This window comes from Lepidochelys kempii, chromosome 1 (assembly GCF_965140265.1).
Source record: "Lepidochelys kempii isolate rLepKem1 chromosome 1, rLepKem1.hap2, whole genome shotgun sequence".
Classification (NCBI taxonomy): Eukaryota; Metazoa; Chordata; order Testudines; family Cheloniidae; genus Lepidochelys; species Lepidochelys kempii.
In genome coordinates this window covers 346,403,646-346,422,124 of record NC_133256.1, presented here as the reverse complement: position 1 = coordinate 346,422,124, position 18,479 = coordinate 346,403,646, and the positions used below count along the sequence as shown (strand labels likewise).

General features: G+C 42.3%; 1 protein-coding gene across 2 annotated transcripts in view; it reads right to left on the bottom strand.

The window, feature by feature from the left end:
- Window positions 1–18,479, bottom strand: part of UBE2H (ubiquitin conjugating enzyme E2 H) — a 69,955-nt gene that overhangs the window by 36,234 nt on the left and 15,242 nt on the right. For both annotated transcript variants that reach the window (XR_012156867.1, XM_073328926.1), the window contains exons 2-3: window positions 934–1,010; window positions 1–75 (exon numbers count right to left, since the gene is read on the bottom strand). Coding sequence is in view for 1 of the 2 variants with exons in the window: in XM_073328926.1 (XP_073185027.1) it covers window positions 1–75; window positions 934–1,010 (152 nt within the window). In the remaining variant the exon portion in view is untranslated. The remainder of the gene's footprint in view (window positions 76–933; window positions 1,011–18,479) is intronic.

Sequence of the window (18,479 nt, the reverse complement as noted above, 5' to 3'; positions counted from 1 at the left end):
CTATAGATGGGGATTTGAAAGGGTATTTATCAGGAAGGTCCACTCTAACTTTCCACACTCCACCTTCATATGGTGCTGCAATCAGAGAAAAATGCAGGTGTTAGACATACTGCAGAACTCTGCCTAGAAGAAAAGCACAATGGTATTAAGTAAAAAAAGACCTGGAAAAATAATTACCATTTAGAATAAGCCCTCGTGTCAAACCTCCTTTCTTTGACACAGAGCACAGATAGAAAGCCCTATAGTAATGGCCATTCCCCTAAGATGTGAAGGGCACTGGTCTATACTGGGGCTCTGATTTTACTGATACTACATTAGTTTTTAGCACAAAGGCCCCAGAGTCTTATTCAGACCACAAAAGTTAGAATAATCTACTTACCCTGAGAGGCATTACTAATTTAAGACACATCAGAGATCCAGCAAGAGAGCGAATTCTTTTGGGGGAAAAAAATATCTATCTTGGCCTTCAATCTTGTTTACAAGCACTTTATAAAATTCAACTGACAGGCCAGATTTTCCAAGGTGCCAAGCCCCACGAGTGGTTCCACTCAAGACCTTTGAAATTTAAGCTCTATTTTAAGATAATGCTGTGGCTTTGCACATCACTCAAAACTACCAACCTGTCATTCAGTTATGAGAGACTATGATGTTCACCCAATATTAAGGTTTGAAATTCTGCTCTCATCCCCATCTTCCCCTATTGTCAGCTGGGAGAAATCGGACAGGTTGTGGTCAAGATGCAACCTAAGTGCAATGGCATCCCTTGACCCCTTGCTCCAACTTGCAGTTTCCAGATTTTCTGGGTGCTCCCAGTTACTACATATGGACAACTGATATAGTACTTGGCCATTTGCTTCCGTTTTTCCTAAAACCATCATGAAATGTTTTAACTATAAAAAAGGCATCATAATGAGGCACAGGACATATACTTACTTCCTTGTGGTCCATAAAACTTCACTACAAATTCATTGAGTCCTCCTAGGATTGTGACTTCATGTTTGCTCTCAATACTGATGTATTAAGTAAAGGAAAATGTTAAGTCTAGATGACAACATGGTAACTCAAACAGTCATGATCCTTACTGGAAACCTGGCACACTGAACAGTCTAAAACTTAATATTCAGAATATCTTTACCAGTGGTTCTCAACTCATGGCCCAATCAGCACACAGCTGCGGCCCAGGTGACATCCTCAGGGCCATGCAGGTAGTATGGGATGCAGCCCACAATGGTAAGTAGGTTGAGAACCACTGATCTTTACAGACATGAAATTTAATATCCTTGAAATATATTTGAACAATCCAATTATTAATGGACATTAGTTCCACAAGTGTTAAAGGGAGTTCCCTGCCTCCACCCCTCACCCCATGTTAAGTAGAACAAAGTAGCCTTCCTTTAACTTTTCTCTAACATTGCGGTGGGAACAGTGTTCAGAACTTGAAAACTCCAGGAAGCTCTCTCTGAGTTGGGGAGGAGAGGGACGGACCATTGCTATCTGTTTCCTCAAGAATCTATACTTTCATTAAAAACTGAACTCTTTGTTAGCACCACCTTAGTGACTGGTATGCAGCTGAGCAGGGGAATTAAAATTTAGAAACAATGGTAGCTGAAACCTTGATTGCACTTGCCCACACTGAAGACACTGAACCATAGGAGCACCATCCTTGATGGGGTGAGGGCCTGTTTTAAAGACAACCCTCTTCCCCTCAAATGCATTGGGGCAACATCCACTAAACAGGAAGAGTGCAACTTTTCTTGCCAATCACATTTTAGTTTCTAAGTTGGCATTAACTGTTTATACTTTTAAGCAGAATTTTTCCCATGTCTCTTCCATGACAATGGCAAGTCCTGGTGTGTTCAATTCTATTTGGCTGCCTTTAATTCTGTCAGATGGCCTCCCACTGAAAGAATGCAAATTATGGCAATCTAATGTTAATTTGATTTGCAATGCCAAAAAAACCTAGAGGTCTCTAGAGAGATGGTAGAGGGGCCAATTATGATGTGCTGGTACAACACTAAAAAAGAACTATTTTTAAACATTAAGTTACATTAACTTACAAAAAATCAAAGCAACCAGTGCTTTGTGGAGAAGGGAATACAGCACTGAAAGGCAAAAAGATTTGGATTCAGTAACAAGTTAAAACAATTAACAGTGATGTTTCAGTCTCCTAGTTTGCTGAAGTATTCCAATGTAAAGCAGTGTTAATGGATTATGAATATGACCCAACAGCAATTGCTTTTAACACTAATTTTAATACATGAGTTATGAGGGAGGCATCAGGAGAATTAACAGTAAGGGAACCCAACTTCTACTCCCATATGAACTTCAGTTAGTTACTTACGTACCTTAAGTATATCCCCTATTTTACAAATGGGGAACCACCATTGCAAAGCTCTTTGAAAGCCTCTGATGAGAGGAGCTAAGCACTATAAGGGTCAAAACATTCCTTCAGACTAAAAGGAATGCATGACAGAGAGAATTTCAATTTTCACAAGTGAGATGCTTCAGGCTGTCCTCCTAGAGCTCCCAGCACCACCAATACACAGGAAACGTCTCTACTCAACAGTATGCTAAAACATAAATATTTATGCTGGCACCTTTTCATCTTCAAGGCACTGTGCAAAAAATCCTCCATACATCCCGGTGACATAAGTAAACCCATTTTATTGATTGGTTCAAATCAAGTTAGAAAACTTACCAACAGCTACTGAGTGACAAAGAGAACTAGAACCAGGGACTTTCCAAGCTCCCAGCTCACTGCTCTATCCACCAGACCACACGCTGTGAAGTCTATTTACTTCGGAACAGCATCACCCTCAGCATCAAAAATATTCTATTAAGAGTTGATCTTGTAACCGGAAGTGTTAAGTCAAAATCTTTAAAGGACTGTTAGGACAGGAGGGAAACATTGTTTTCAGATGGCACCTGAAAAGTCAGAGTGGCAAACATAGGCCGAGTCCTGTAATGGCTCCTGTGATAAAGTAGCAGGAAGATTATCACTTTGGATAGCTAATATTGCTATCTCACCAGCTCAGAAAGGCTGGCATGAAAAGTTCTGATAGCAAACTAACAAGAATTCATATTAAGGGACAACTGTCGATCTTACTACACTGTCAAAGTGGAGCCATAACTCAAAATCCCCTCAACTGTAGCATCACTAAGGAGAAATCTATTCAGATACAGAACAAAACATAAATCATGTTGAGAAGGACCAGAAGGTACTGTACCAGACAGGACTGTGTCCCTAAGGGGTGATCAATCGTTCCAGAGAAAATTCAACTATAGCTAAAACACCAGATCTGATGAGTGAAGGATTCAGACTGACCTAATTATTTGCTTTCAGACATCTTTCCATGGCCTTAAAACCAAATCTTAAATGAGAAGACAGTTCCAAAGGCTCCAACAAGTGAATGGTTGCCTCAGATTCAAGAACATCCTGCCACTTTTGGGACCTGTAGGATCCCAAGGAGTCCATCTGTGCCAAGGCACAATCAGAATCAACCTGCTGGGGAGTAGTTCCTGCTGCCGGATCCTCAGCATGCCTGCCTATGTTGCCTCATTTTCAGAGCCACTGAAGGAATGTTTTGAGCCTCTCAAAGACTGAACAGTTCAACCTGCAGAAATAGGATCCTATGACTTTGGATCCATCTCAAGACAAATCTAAATATGTCCTCATATCTGTCAGTGAAGGATCTAAGACATTAATTCAAGGATTTCTTAAGAGTCTTGTGATGCCATATACTTTGAATCAAACCTGTGACATCTCTTTCAGCAGAGCGCCCAGGAGTACTCAAGGCTTACTCTGTAAACAGACCTTGAGTCCAACTACATTTTCATCAGACACTGGGTATAAAATCTGCACAGAAAGCAATCCTGTTGAGTGCGAATTTTTCAAGCACATAAGAACATAAAAATAGCCATACTGTGTCAGACCACTGGTCTCGACAGCCCAGTATCCTGTCTTCTCTCTCAGTGGCCAATCCCAGGTGCTTCAGAGGGAACAATCAGAACAGACAATTACTGAGTGATCCAACCCCTGTTGTCCACTCCCAGCTTCTGACAGTCAGAGGCTATGGATACCCAGAGCATGGGGTTGCGTCCCTGATCATCTTGGCTAATAGCCACTGACGGACCTATTCTCCATGAACGTGTCTCATTCTTTTTTGAGCCCCATTATAGTTTTGACCTTTACAACATCCCCTGGCAATGAGTTCCACAGGTTGCTGTGCACTGTGTGAAGAAGTACTTCCTTTTGTTTGTTTTAAACCTGCTGCTTATTAATTTCATTGGGTGACCCCTGGTGGTTGTGTTATGAGGAGGATAAATAACACTTTCTTATTCATATTCTCCACACCATTGACCATGGAGGACTCTTGTCTGAAAGTGGACAGTTTATGGGGCAAACCCACCAACTCTTAGACCTAATTTCCTGCTCCATGTCCATTTGTACAGACAAGTTAGCCTCTCACAGTTTGTATGGTAACTTCCAACTTATCTGTATGCATGTGTATATATACATGTTCCATTCTATGCATCCGATGAAGTGGGCTGTAGCCCATGAAAGCTTATGCTCTAATAAATTTGTTAGTCTCTAAGGTGCCACAAGTACTCCTGTTCTTTTTGCGGATACAGACTAAACACAGCTGCTACTCTGAAAAAAGAACCAACACTGATTTAGTCTCTATATAGCTAAAACTTGCCAAATCCTAACAATAGTCAGACCCACGGAGAGGGCTCAGAGCACCAGAAAGAGAAATAAGAAATGATTAGAGGCTTTTTACATTCTTTGTTCCAGAATATTGACTAAGGGTTATACTACTTTGAAGTGTTTTCGTGGCCTGCATAGCGGGGCACACAACTCCTACAATGGGAATCTGTAAAGGAAGCATCATGAGTCTCCTATTTCACTAAGTACCTAACTTGTAACACATCAGACATCCTACAAGGCTTAAAAATGAACACTGTTCAAGAGACCTGGGTTTATTTTGTTTCCACTAGCCGCAGAGATCTTTTTGCCCTTGCTGGTTTCAGGGTCTTTATCTAAAGATAAGAATTTTACTTTGTCATATTCAGTTAGTAAAAAGTCAGCAGGCTTATCTACACTTACATTTTATAGCACTCTAACTTGCTAGCTCAGGGGTGTGAAGAATAACCCCCCTGAGCACAGCAAGTCTGAGCGCTTTAAAGTGCTAGTGTAGACAAGCTCCAAGAGCTGGGAGCCACGCACTCGGAGCTAATCCCCTTGTGGAGGTGGATTACCAGGAGTGCTGGGAGAGCTCTCCCCCAGTGCTCGCTTGTGACCACATTCGCAGCGCTGCTGCAGGAGCGTTCCCGCGACAGCACTTTGAAGTTTCCAGTGTAGCCATGCCCAGCAGAAAGTACCAAAAGCCTAGATGCAGTTCAGGTTTGTTTGTAATGGATAAGAGGCTCAAAAGTTTTAGTTCAAGACTGAGAAAAGTGAAGAGGAGACTAAGTCCTGAAGATAATTATCCTTGTCTGAGATACTTGAGAATTTTAACAATTTGAAGTGTTGAAAAAGTTTAATTGACAATCTGGAAAATAAACCTCATTTAGAAATATCAGCTATGAAGAGATTGCTAAAGAGGGAAACAGAGAGGGGATTTTTGTTGCAACTGGTTACAAACTCCTGTACAGTGAGCCAGAGCACGACATAAGTGCCAGGGCCAACTGAGGGTTTTTTTGTTTTTTGTTTTTTTAATTATACAGAGAGAGAGAGAGAGGTGTGTGATAGCATTAAAGTAACACAGACTTCGAATCAAGATCAAGGTTCTATTGTTCAGGGTGCTGTACAGTCAAAGACAGTTCCTGGCCTGAAGAGACAATACATTTGGAATGCTGAAACATCTCAAACTGGCAAAAGTCTGAATTCAGTTTTGGAGCTCCAGTCTCTCCCTGGCAGTCCACCTCATTACTGTTGGAACTTTAAGGATCACCCCCGCCCCGCCATTCTTTACATATATTTTCAAGAACCTTTGTGCAACTGCTGTTGTCCCAGTGGAAGACAGCTGGACGGATGACAGGTGTTTACATTTGGGAGGACTACAATGAACATACCACTCAGCTTACTTTTTAAAGAGATCAGTAGGACCCCTCAGCTATTTAAGGCATAAGTCTCCATATTTAACAATGGAGGATACTTTCAGATGAGATTAGTGTTTATATGGTACTTTTCATTTGCAAAAAGCATTACAAGTGATAAGCACTGTGAAAGGCCAGCCACCTCAAGAAAGGCCAGCCACACTGGCTGTTTCTGGTGCAGGAACCAGTGCTCAGCAAAACAGGAATTCACACCTCTTTTGATGCCATTAGGAGTATGCACACAAAATTTTGCCACATGATTACTGTTCTCACTTCAAAAAAAGTGAATTTTTTTTAAAGTGACCAACAAAGAAAAACCAATGAGTTTTGCTCTGAGGGATACATGCTGAAAGGTTTTGTCTAAAAAAGTTTGTTTTTAAACCCTAAATATCAAGAATATGAAGTCTTACCCACTTTTACTAAAATATTTCCCTTTAATCAATCATATTTCACTTCCTTTATGCTTGTGATGTTACAATCCTACTAGTGTTCAAGGAAAAACCACCCCAAAACAAAAAAACAAATAAACAAAAACCAAGATAGTCAGAATTTGAGCTTCTAACTTTAAAGTTTTTTTCCCTTATGCTTTTTACCATTTCACATAGCAGCAAGGGACAACACATTTTGTTTCCTTTGTAAGTCATCTTTAAATTTCCATTCTAGACAAATTCCCCAAGATCTAGGGTAAAAAATTAAGATTGACAGGTTTTTCCCTGCATCTAATGACTCCCAGCCTCCAGTTTTCAGCATTTTGTTTCTTGAAACCAAATCAAAGAACTTTGATACTACAAATATGCCAAACATTTGCCAAGTACTCTGAGCCCTAACTAGCACAACTCCTGACCTATCCACTTAGTCATCTGCTCTGTACCAACCCATAGAGGTGGTGAAAGGATCTACCAGAACATTGCTAAGGTGATAGTTCACTCTAAAAAGATTCACACACCACTTATATTCATAGATTCCAAGGCCACAAGGGACCACTGTGATCATCTAGTCCAATGGCTCTCAAACTTTTGTACTGGTGACCCCTTTCACATAGCAAGCTTCTGAGTGCGACCCCCTTTACAAATTAAGAACACTTTTATATATTTAACACCATTATAAATGCTGAAAGCAAAGTGGGGTTTGAGGTGGAGGTTGACAGCTCACGACCCCCCATGTGACCCCCTGAGGGGTCCTAACCCCCAGTTTGAGAACCCCTGATCTAGTCTGACCTTCTGTATAACACAGGCCATAGAACTTCCCCAAAATTCCTGTTTGAACAAGGACAGATTTTTTTAAAAAGCATAACAATTGCCAGTGAGGACACAACTCATATCTACTATAACAAGGTATCAGCCATGAAAGGATAAGTTCCACTATTTATATAAAGAATTGTGTTTCAGTTTCAAGGTAGAATCTTTTCCATATGTACACTTCCTTCCATATGGTATCTGTTTCATGGAAGGTTAAAGTTTCGGGGTGGGGGGTGTTAGAGACAACTGAACAGAACTGGGCAGGTCCATTAAATAATATATGAACAGAGCAACAGAGATCTAGCAAACATTCCTATATTCTATTGCCAAGCCAGGAAAGGGGGTCACCGAGATCAGGAGTGAAGGGTGAAGTTTAATCATAAATTGTCCCTCTTTCCATTGGACAAGGTCCCTGCATTGAAAACTTCTATGCCAGACTTCAGCCTGATTAGTTTGGAAATCAGGCAAGGATTGTTTTATTGAGACTACAGCTCATTCTGAACTATAGAATAATCCTTCCATATGCCCCTTTTGAACGGCAACCTTAAAATGGGAAATATCATCCCAAGAGCGAAGCACAGAGCACCAGAAGCCCTGTCACAGGGTTACCAACCAAACAGAGAAGTATGATTACACTATGGAAGTGAACAGGTATCAAACATGACCCTGTTGGTGTGGCCAGGGTCTTCAAAAGGAAGAGATCTCTTCTCAAACTCTCCCCCATCTGGCATTCTTTGACGAGCTGGTCTGGGAGCTGTAACTGATTTTCATTTGATCCATGTGTGTTACAGCAGTGGTCTCCAACCTTTTTACGCCCAAGATCACTTTTTGAATTTAAGGGCAACCCAGGATCTACCCCGCCTTTTCCTTGAGGCCCCACCCCTTCCCGAGACCAGGCCTCGCTCACTCCATTCCCCCCCTCTCTCCGTTGCTCGCTCTCCCGCACCCTCACTCACTTTCACTGGGCTGGGGGAGAGTGTTGGGGTGCAGGAGGGGATGCAGGGTGCAGGCTCTGGGAAGAGGCTCAGGGCTGGGGTGTAAGAGGGGACTCAGCGCTGGGGTGCAACCTCTTGCCAGGCAACACTTACCTCCGGTGGCTCCAGGTTGGTGGTGCAGCGTGGCTGCCGCTAAGGCAGGCTCCCTGCCTGCCCTGACCCCACGCCGCTCCCGGAAGGGGCCAACGTGCCCTTGAGGCCCCTGCAGGGGGAGTGGCAGAGGGCACGTGGCTCCACACGCTGCTCCTCTCTGCAAGCGCTGCCCCAGCAGCTCCCATTGGCCTCAGCTCCATGTCCCCGGCCAATGGGAGCTGCGGGGGTGGTGGCTGCAGGCAGAAGCAGCATGCGGAGGGAGACTCCTGCCCCCAGGGGCCACTTCTGACAGCAGCGTGGGGCCGGGGCAGGCTGCCCCACTGGGCCACCGGAGATTGCTATCGACTGGGAGATCCTCTAGGATCGACCGGTTGGTGACCACTGAGTTACAGCTTTACAACTAGAAATTGGAGGGCAAAGCCAAACAGTAACACATAGCTTTCACAGCTAACATTTTGTATGGCATCTAATAACTAACATTTAGATGGAATCTAAATCATCAGCACTAGATGTTTTTAATAGCAAAGACTTTTATAGTCTTTCAGGACCTCCCCAAAACCCTCCCGCACCAAGGGAGAGGGGAAAGAAGGTCACACCACATAAAACCAGCACAAGCAAGTTTCCCATGACCCCCTGCTGGTACCGATACACCTCTTAACTAAGCACTATTCCCAAAAGTGTGCCATATCCAAGGTAACACTGGCACACAACAAAGAGCAACTAGAATTGCAGCTCCATTAGAAACAGGAAGAGTTGAAATAAATGTGTCAGTATTTGCCAGAGGGAAGACATTTTTCAGCTCCCAGAAAGCAAACAGAAGTTTAATTAGTTCATCCTGAGTCCCAACTAGCTTCCCTGCCATGGTTAGAACTGGTAGAGCAGCTGGGATGTCAAAGGGTAGCCAAGCGGGGGAACGTGGTTATGGTCTCACTTCGTAGCCAGATCCCAGCTTGCTTATAACCATAGTAGAAACAGGGCCTAGATCAGTGGCCACCAACCTGTATATTGCAATCAGCTGGTCGATCCTGAAGCCTCTGCCAGTCGATCGTGATCTCCAGCTGCTAAAAGTTCAGCGGTGCAGTGGGGCTAAGGCAGGCTCCCTTCCTGCCCTGGCCCCACGCCACTTCCAGAAACGGCCCCATCCCGCACCCAGGACCCCCTCCCCCAGCCAGCACCCCATACCCCCGCCTGCACCCAGGACCCCTCCCCCAGCCAGCACCCCATACCCCCGCCTGCACCCAGGACCCTCTCCCCCAGCCAGCACCCCATACCCCCGCCTGCACCCAGGACCCCCTCCCCCAGCCAGCACCCCATACCCCCGCCTGCACCCAGGACCCCCTCCCCCAGCCAGCACCCCATACCCCCGCCTGCACCCAGGACCCCCTCCCCCAGCCAGCACCCCAACACTTTTCCCCAGACCAGAGCCCCCTTCTGCACCCAAACTCCCTCCCAGAGCCTGCACCCCCTCCTGCACCGCAACCTCCTGCCCCAACCCTGTAAGAGTGAGTGAGGGTGGGGGAAGAGTGAGCGATGGAGGGAGGGGGGCATAGAGTGAGCAGGGCAGGGCTTCAGAGAAGAGATGGGGCAGATCCTGGGTCGCATTTAAATTCAAAAAGTGATCTTGTGCAGAAAATGTTGGAGACCACTGGCCTAGATGGTTATGCAAAAGCATCCTTTCAAGTGGGCAAAAAGGGATTTGGGACAGTGGAGTCATCTGCAGTTATTGAAAAGAGATCATTTTGGAAGGAAGTATAAGATGTTTTTGTATTATTGAGCTGACATTGGGGAATCCAGGAGAAGTTATCATCAGTAAAAGTTTGCTCTCTCATATCAATAGGCAAAAACATTTGAACTATTATGGGACATACCAGAGCTACAGTTTTGATATGCTGTTCATACAGGCCATCTTAGTCCTTTCACCTTGGTCAGACTGGACTGCCAGACCGACCCATAGCAGCCACAGGAACCACAAAGTCACACCATACAATGTACTTGAGTTTGTTACATATAATGTTGAAAGTTAATTTGATGGAAACACAATTTACACCTAGAAGAAACCAAAGGAGAATCTGAAATTATTACAGACTAGCCCACCAGTAAACTGAGTTTAAAGGGCCATATAAACTGTCTCCAAACTGGATCATTAAACTCAATTTGCAGTGTTAAAGCATTTAACAAGTTAAACACAACATCTTTACCAAAGTGATTTTACACATTTCAATCTTTCCAATAACGTGATAGTCAACTTAAAATTCACATTTGTAAAACAGTAGGTCAAACTTTTTAGATAAGTAACTGAACTGAAACTAACTGAAAGATTATGAAAAAATGGTCTTTCAATTTTATTTTTGCCATTGCCTCTGTTCATGGGCCCCTTCCCACACCCACAGCAACCCAGAAGACAGACATTAGAGAAGGAGAGATGAAAGTGTGATTGTAAAACTGCAAAATGTAGCCAGACAACCCAGGAAAAGATGTGGTACCTGAGACAATTTTTTAAATTGTTATAGGTCATTGCCAATTTGAAATCTAGTCAAAGTTCGCAAAAAAGGTCACCAGTTCAGTTTTTTTGGTCAGACAGGTGTGTGGGTTTTTTTGTTTTAGAACAAAAGCATCTCTCTAAGGAACAGCCTGGAAACAAGTTTTAGACTGCCTAAGACACATATATTTCTAAAATGTGGCCTCTTTCTGCCGGGAGGTTTTTCAAATTCTATGACAGTCGATTAATGTGTTCTCTGCCCTATGTAACCTACACACCCATTTAAGAATTGTGATCAAGCCTAACAACCTCAACTATGACAACAGCTGAACAAGAGCTGAGATTAATACATTTTAGCTTACATTTGTTCTTGGATTGTCAACTCTTTGGGGCAACATATTCTGTGTCCACAACTAATCTATCGCGCTACATAAACAACTAACAGTTGAGCTATGACCAGAAGTCAGGGAATAATGCAGATTTCCCCCAGTGGAAAACCCCATCCCAAAAAAGTCATTTTGACTAGTATTTCTCCATAGAAAGTTTTGGGATTTCAACAAAGTCAAAAATTTTGGCTGAAAACTGAAAGTTTGTCAGCCAAGTTGAAAAAATACTTTGTTTCAAGCAGAGTCAGTTTGTTGAACCAAATAAAAACCTTGAATTTCAGGGCAGCGTGGCATTAAACTGTATTCACCTATGTTGCCTCACGGGAGTTGCAATTCAGATGCCTCATGCTCCCATTCTTCCCTATGAACCAGGCTCCCTGGCTACACTGTCTCCCAAGACGCATCACAACCTGCCCTCTTCACAACTTGTTGCGGTGCATCACGAGAGAGACAATGAAGCTCTGCTTCAGAAATGCCTCACTGCTCTATGTAAGACGTAACTTATGGTTTTGTATTACTGCTCAAAGTATCTGGGTACTTTCCATATAAAACAGAGACCTTGCTATTGTCAAGCAGACTTTTTGAAGTCTCTGGCCCATCTCGGTGTGAGGATAGGATATGGTCTGCATGCGTTTGTGCTGCAACAAAATGCTTCGCTGCTTGATTCAGAATTCCTGGACATGCTAGCCAAAGCCCAGACCCTGGTTTATCAGCATCACTCGGAAGCAACTTTATAACAAAAATCTTTAAGAACCTATTAGATTTTTCTATAGCATGATTATAAGAGATGGACGACAACAAATTGCATTACAAAGAATTAAGTCAGCGATTAAAAAAAGTTCCATTGACCTTAAGTAACCTGTTGAAAAGTCAGTGCTTGGTTTAAATTAGCTTTTCCCATTGTGGCCATTAATGCCAGATTCGAAGTAATGCATTACGTACTACAAGAAATACGGATGTTAGCTTCAGGGTGGATCATATTCCAGGCACCTGCTAATTTCAGTTCCTTTCAAGCCACTTTGGTTGAACTACATTCTTTCAAAGCAAATTTGTTTCTGCTTCTCCTTGAATTTCAAAGACCATACTCAGATAAGCTTTTGTCTAAAGTTGAGCAAAACTGCACCCCAGTTTAACTGGTTCACTGACTGGTAATAAAGAAAATTATAACAAATACTGGTTTGGGGATGTCTGTCTCCCTTCTCCCCACTGCCAACACCCATAGCTTATACAGATGACTAAGTAATTTGATATAGCAACTACACAGTAACTAAGCATTTTTGAACTTTATGTTCAGGATTTAAGAAAAGACTACATCCCTCCCCTAATAGATACAGTGTCGTGCAAAAAGATTTTTAGATATTAATTTAGAACCTTTTTTGCTTCTTTATGGTGTATAAAGCCTGAAAGACTTAAGAAATTTTCCTGCTTGCTCTTTAGCTTAAAAATGCCAGAAATGAAAAGTATGGTCTTTCCCTTGGTACTGTTGAAGGACATCTTGGGATGTCAGATGTTTATTGGAAACTCACAAATCTCACCTGGAGTTTTCCAGTCTTTAACAAAGATGTCCTTTCTTCAAAGCATTCATTTGGCATCAAAGCTAAACAGGTGTCCCACAAAACTTCAAATAATGTCCCCAACACATTTAATTACTCATCTTACAGCCTCTTATGTCACAATGTTGTAAGCTCTCTCCAGTCACCAGAGAATTCCTCAGTAGACATTTCTAATACAGAAACAGAACAAGAAAAAACAGATTTGGGGATAAACAGGTATCAGGCCTTTTTTATACATCAGAGATGCAAGAGGGCACAAGCCCAATTTTTCTTCTTTTTCGTCACCTTTAACCCAAAACCCGATAAGAGTTCTGAAGAACTACCGTATATACTCGTTCATAAGCAGAGTACTTTTTGGTAAAAAATGATGCATCAAAGAGCGGGGGCTGGCTTATAAACCAGTCTACACCAAAATTTGATTTTAAACTCTGTGAAATCATTGAATTGAACATCTAATACACTGTCGCTTTGTTTACCTGGAGCGACTGCAAGCATGGAGCCTCTCAGCTCACAGTGGCCACGGTTTGCCGTTCCCAGCCAACGGGAGCTGCAGGAAGGGCCACTGCAGATGCTCCAGGTAAACAAAACGTCCCGACCCGCCAGCGGCTTACCCTGACAGGCCAGGAGCCGAAGTTTGCCAATCTCTGAAATATCGGGTTGGCTTACGAAAGGGTCATACATCATTTTTACTTAGCCATCTTGGGGGGGTCGACTTATAAACAAACCAGCTTATGATGGAGTATATATGGTATATGATTTTATAATCCCACTGTATTTTGCCTTAAAAAAAGTATACATAAATTTGCTTGGTACCCTTTGCAGACAGGCATTCAGTTTTTAAAACCAAGCAAATGCAGACACTTATTACAAAGTGCTCTTGCCTGTTATCATTCTACACAGTAACTACACCCACCACTGCAACATATTCAATACCTTTCCAATAGACATTCTTAAATAGCTTTCGAGATGGGAAGTCTCAGCTGCTGCTAGCTGCAGACAGACAAGATTCACAAGATGAGAGCTTTTGCCCTTGCCTCATTTTCTCAATCAACTCAACCATCAGTATTTAAGGGTTTAATTTATAAGGATGCTTCTCTCATTCAGATTTCTGGTTTGTTACACCAACATCTGGTTTGAAAACTTAGGCCAAAAGTCAGAATGGCTTCTGTTTTACATATACTCCTGAGCAAACACTAATAGATGCAAGTTTTCAGGGTCACACACATGGTAGTGACACATTTCCTATCCACTGAGCTAAATATGTGCCCAAGAAAGCTATGCCATGTTTTCAGCTAATAGTCAAACCACCTGCAAGAAAAGAGTTCACTTGTTTATTCTCCCATGAGATTTTAGTAACTCAGTCTGGTGCTCTGACTATTTTTTCCATTAGCTATTCATCTTTTATCCAATCCATGTTGACAGATTTAGTAGCAAAGAGTTAAATATCAGGATACCTACTAAAGGCAAGTATTTAAAAAACACCTAACCAGCCTTTTGGAAAAATAAAACAAATCCACAGGGATTGAACACTACAAGGCTTTTCCTAAAAAAGTTTTCATTATGACAAAAGGTCCACTGCAGTGTTTAAGAGGTAGTGATTTTAAACAAATGCTGACTCAGTCTCAAAGTCTAGAAGTGGGATTCCTTCAGTAACAATGGTCCCTACATTAGCTCACTACTGCAACAGAAGGACAACCTTCAGAGATTAAAATAATGTTGCCAAAGAAGAAAGCTAAAAAGTATTTTGGACTTTGTTTTTACAAGTTAATATGCCAGTGCAGAAATTTCACAAATCATTAACAGTGCCTAGTCAAATCTAAACAACGCTCACAGCATTGTCCAATGCTTTTCAGCGTGTAGTGTGTCCTAGCACCAGAATGAAAGCAGTATTGAGAGTATTCAACCTCTAATTCATACAATGGCATTTTACTTGCAGAGTAGATCATCACAAGCCAATAATTAAACAGCTGCATCCAGAACAAAGTTAGCAAGATGTTCGGTGTATGGCACAAACACTGCAGCTTTCCCTTTAGCCTTGACACTAAGCCTGCACAAATGATACTAAGTTTGAGACCTGACTATGTATCTCACAGCAAGGCAGAGGCTCCGTTTAAAAACTAAACTTGGCAATGCTGGAGGGAGCAAGCTGCCACGTGGGCAGTGGATGAGGAAAGCAATAGATATGTAGTATATCACATCATTCAATATGATCCTCAACCATTAGTGAAGCAGTACAGAGAGTTCTGAAAGGGAATCCCATAACCTCATTTGGTTGTTTGCTGCTGTTCCATCTGAAAGACATCACACTGGGCCTTGTGAATGAACTGAGGGGGGAGAAATTGATGACTGTCTCGAGACTGCCATGGAGAAAGTTTCAGGAGTTCACTGTAGCTGGACAAGTTATTGGAATAATAATGATACCTTCCAACTAAGGATCCTAAAGTGCCTTACAAATATTGATTAATTAAGCTTCAACTCTATTAAGCAGGAAGTATCACTGTCCACATTTCAAAGGTGGGGAAACTGGGACAAAGGATTTAAGTGACTTGCCCAAAGTCACATAAATCTGTGCAGAAGCAGGACAGAAGTCAGGCCTTCTTGACTCCCAATCCTATGCTTCAGCTACCAGACCTTGTTCCTGGTATATCAGATCAGGATTTACTTTTCCTCCTTCTCCTCTCTTCCACTCCCTTGCGAGATGCATATAATTGTCTGAAGATAGAGTTCTAGGCATTTTTATAAATTAACAATTTAAATGTATGTCCACACATTTCCAATAGCCAGAGAGAAAGAAACCTTCACCCTAAGGTTTCCCGAAGGGCAACAATACTCTACATTTCTGTTCTACACATCAAAAGAACAGCCTCAGTTTAATAACTTCTCTTTGTAACTAAATTTTGCATACATCAAGGTAATTTAATCTGCACTATCAACTGTAATGACAATGTAAAGGAATTTCATTGCTTGGACCCCCAGCTACTCTGTTTGAGCTTTGTACTCCATTAACTCTTTTGGAGGATGAGAGAAAGAAATACGGCTTAATTACAATTAGTTGACAAACAACAGAAAGAGTATTCCTTGACATTTTTTCTTTGCATCAATACTAGACCAGGGACAAATCACACAATTGTAATAGCTCTGAAATCTAATTAGAGTGAACTTAAATCTTCGACAGAAGGGGTTCTCAAACTGTGGGTCGGGACCCCAAAATGGGTCATAACACCAAGGCTGGTGTTAGACTTGCTGGGGCCTAGGGCAGAGGCCAAAGCCCAAGCCCCACTGCCCGGGGCTGAAGCCCAAGGGGAAGGAGGGCTAAAGCTACATGCCCTCTGCCAGGGCATAAGCCCTTGGGCTTCAGCCTTGGTCCCCACTGCCACCCAGGGCTGAGGGGGGTTCTGGCTTCGGTCCCCCCTCCTTGAGTTATGTAGTAATTTTTGTTGTCAGAAGAAGGATCACAGTACAATGAAGTTTGAGAACCACTGTTCTACAGCACAGTTGCCTTCATTTTAAGTACAGAAACTTAACCGTTGTGCTGCTGCAAATAAACAGAATCCCTCCAATATTCAACTAAGTTTAAACAGGAAGTAGCTATTAAGCCACTGCACCTCCCATTCTAAGTTGTTTCAATTTCCTAATCATAAAATAGTTAAGGAATAGAGTTGATCAAACATTCCATGCCACTTGATCCAGAAGCACATTTGCATTTACTGAAATTTTTCATTAAATTTCCCTACCTACACATCTCTCCATTAAAGCCATCAGGATGGCAATTAGGTGAGGAAAAAGAAAGAAAGAATTAGAAAGCAGGGAGCAAGAAATGCTTTTCTCCCTTAAAATTATTTCACATATTAATGAGAAAATAATGGTTTTCCCCAATTTCCCTGAAGTGAAAAAGAAATGTTTCCACAAATAACCAGCAGACTTCAACACTAACATAGAGGGCCACCTCTAGAGTGCAAAGAGTTCCCTTTTTGGCCTCTGCAGAGATTGCCAACAAGTATCCTGTGATTTAGAAACTGGACAGACCAACTCATTTCATAAGACACCAGGCTCCTTTCAGTCACTACTAACCTGGGCTGGATTCAAGCCAGTAATTAGAGGTGGAAAAGGTCATATTCTATTACTAATTCACTGAACCATTCAGCCCCCTCCCATTTTGTACAAAATGTTATTTTAGTTCTTTTACAAACTGTCTAGGGTATATTAATATGCAACATACTTGTGGAAATCAAGAAGAACTTGCAAACTCATACATCTTAGGGAGTCCAATGCATATGCAAACTGCTGTCTTACATATGCAAATATTAGACCAGCCCTGGCAAATAAATTAGAAATGTGGGACTGCGGGCCTGAGGGACTGGGATATGGAGCATCACACTTGTAGCTTGTCTATTTGACTTTAGCCCATATCGATAGTGAGCTCTCTACTAACTGATAATTCTGTGGATTACATGGAAGAAATTGATGGATCTCATTCAGTTTTTAGTGGCAAGAGTCTACATTCCATATTTACCACACCAGTTGGTGAACCTGTCAATAGTCTCAGAAGGCAGCAAGAACTGGAGAGAGCATGGATTCTGGTTACCAGCGCATGCCTAGATAGCACCCCTCTGAGTCAGCAAAGCAAACTTCTTTATCCACAGGCTAGGTATAGGATGGAAATTATGATACAGATGACTTTATTCTCCATGGCACCTTATGTGAACACCAGATTAAGTGCGTGTATAGGTGGGAAGCTGGCTAAAAGCTACAAAACCATAATGGCCAAAATATGCAGGCCTGTTACTGTACTGCCTGGGTCAGACTATGCTCTGGCACCACACCACCTGGTTACCTTCCTCCTTGGAGGAGATAATCTCTATAAGAAGTTCCAAGCAGCAAGAAGAAAAACCTTTAATATGCCGGCATCAAAGCCCTGGACTGGTGACCATTTTACGTGCAACTGCCTGGCCACAACAGACTCCCAACAATTACTACCATGGCTGCAGGTGCTTGGTATAACAGCATTTTGAAACAGAACACATTATCTACTGGTGACTATGCTGAGGCTTCTACAGATCACAAACTTTATGCTGAACTGTAGAGGATGCAAGATTGTCCATTTTCTAAGTGTCTTCTTTGCAGAACTAATGAACTGCACCTCTACTAGTAACAGCTGAGAAGTCAATGTCTTGGGAAGCCTGTAGAGTTACATAGGAGAATTTGGAACCACAACTGCTGTTAAAACACTTAGAATATGTTTATTTTGACAAAATGTTTATGAATACAAGAACAAAAGCCTGAGAACCCTGACTATTCCCTAAATATACTGGGAAGAATCCTTGCACATATAGGAAATTTAGACTTGTGAAAGGAAATTTCAACCTTCCGGTGAAGGCTTAGGTCTTGTTTAAGCAGCTTATGGAGAGTTACTGCCTGTATCTTTAACTGTTGGGGAGTAACAATGTAGAGAGGCAAATAAGGACAGCTTAAAGGTCTGACCCAACCAGACTGTCCTCAAATGACCATTACTCAAGTGAGTAACCCCAACTGACAGGAAAAGGTGACAGGAGTAAGGCCTCAATTGAGTTTCTAGAAAGACACCACTCCGCCCACCTCCCCCCCCACATTCGAGATTTTCGAGAGGAACACTGATA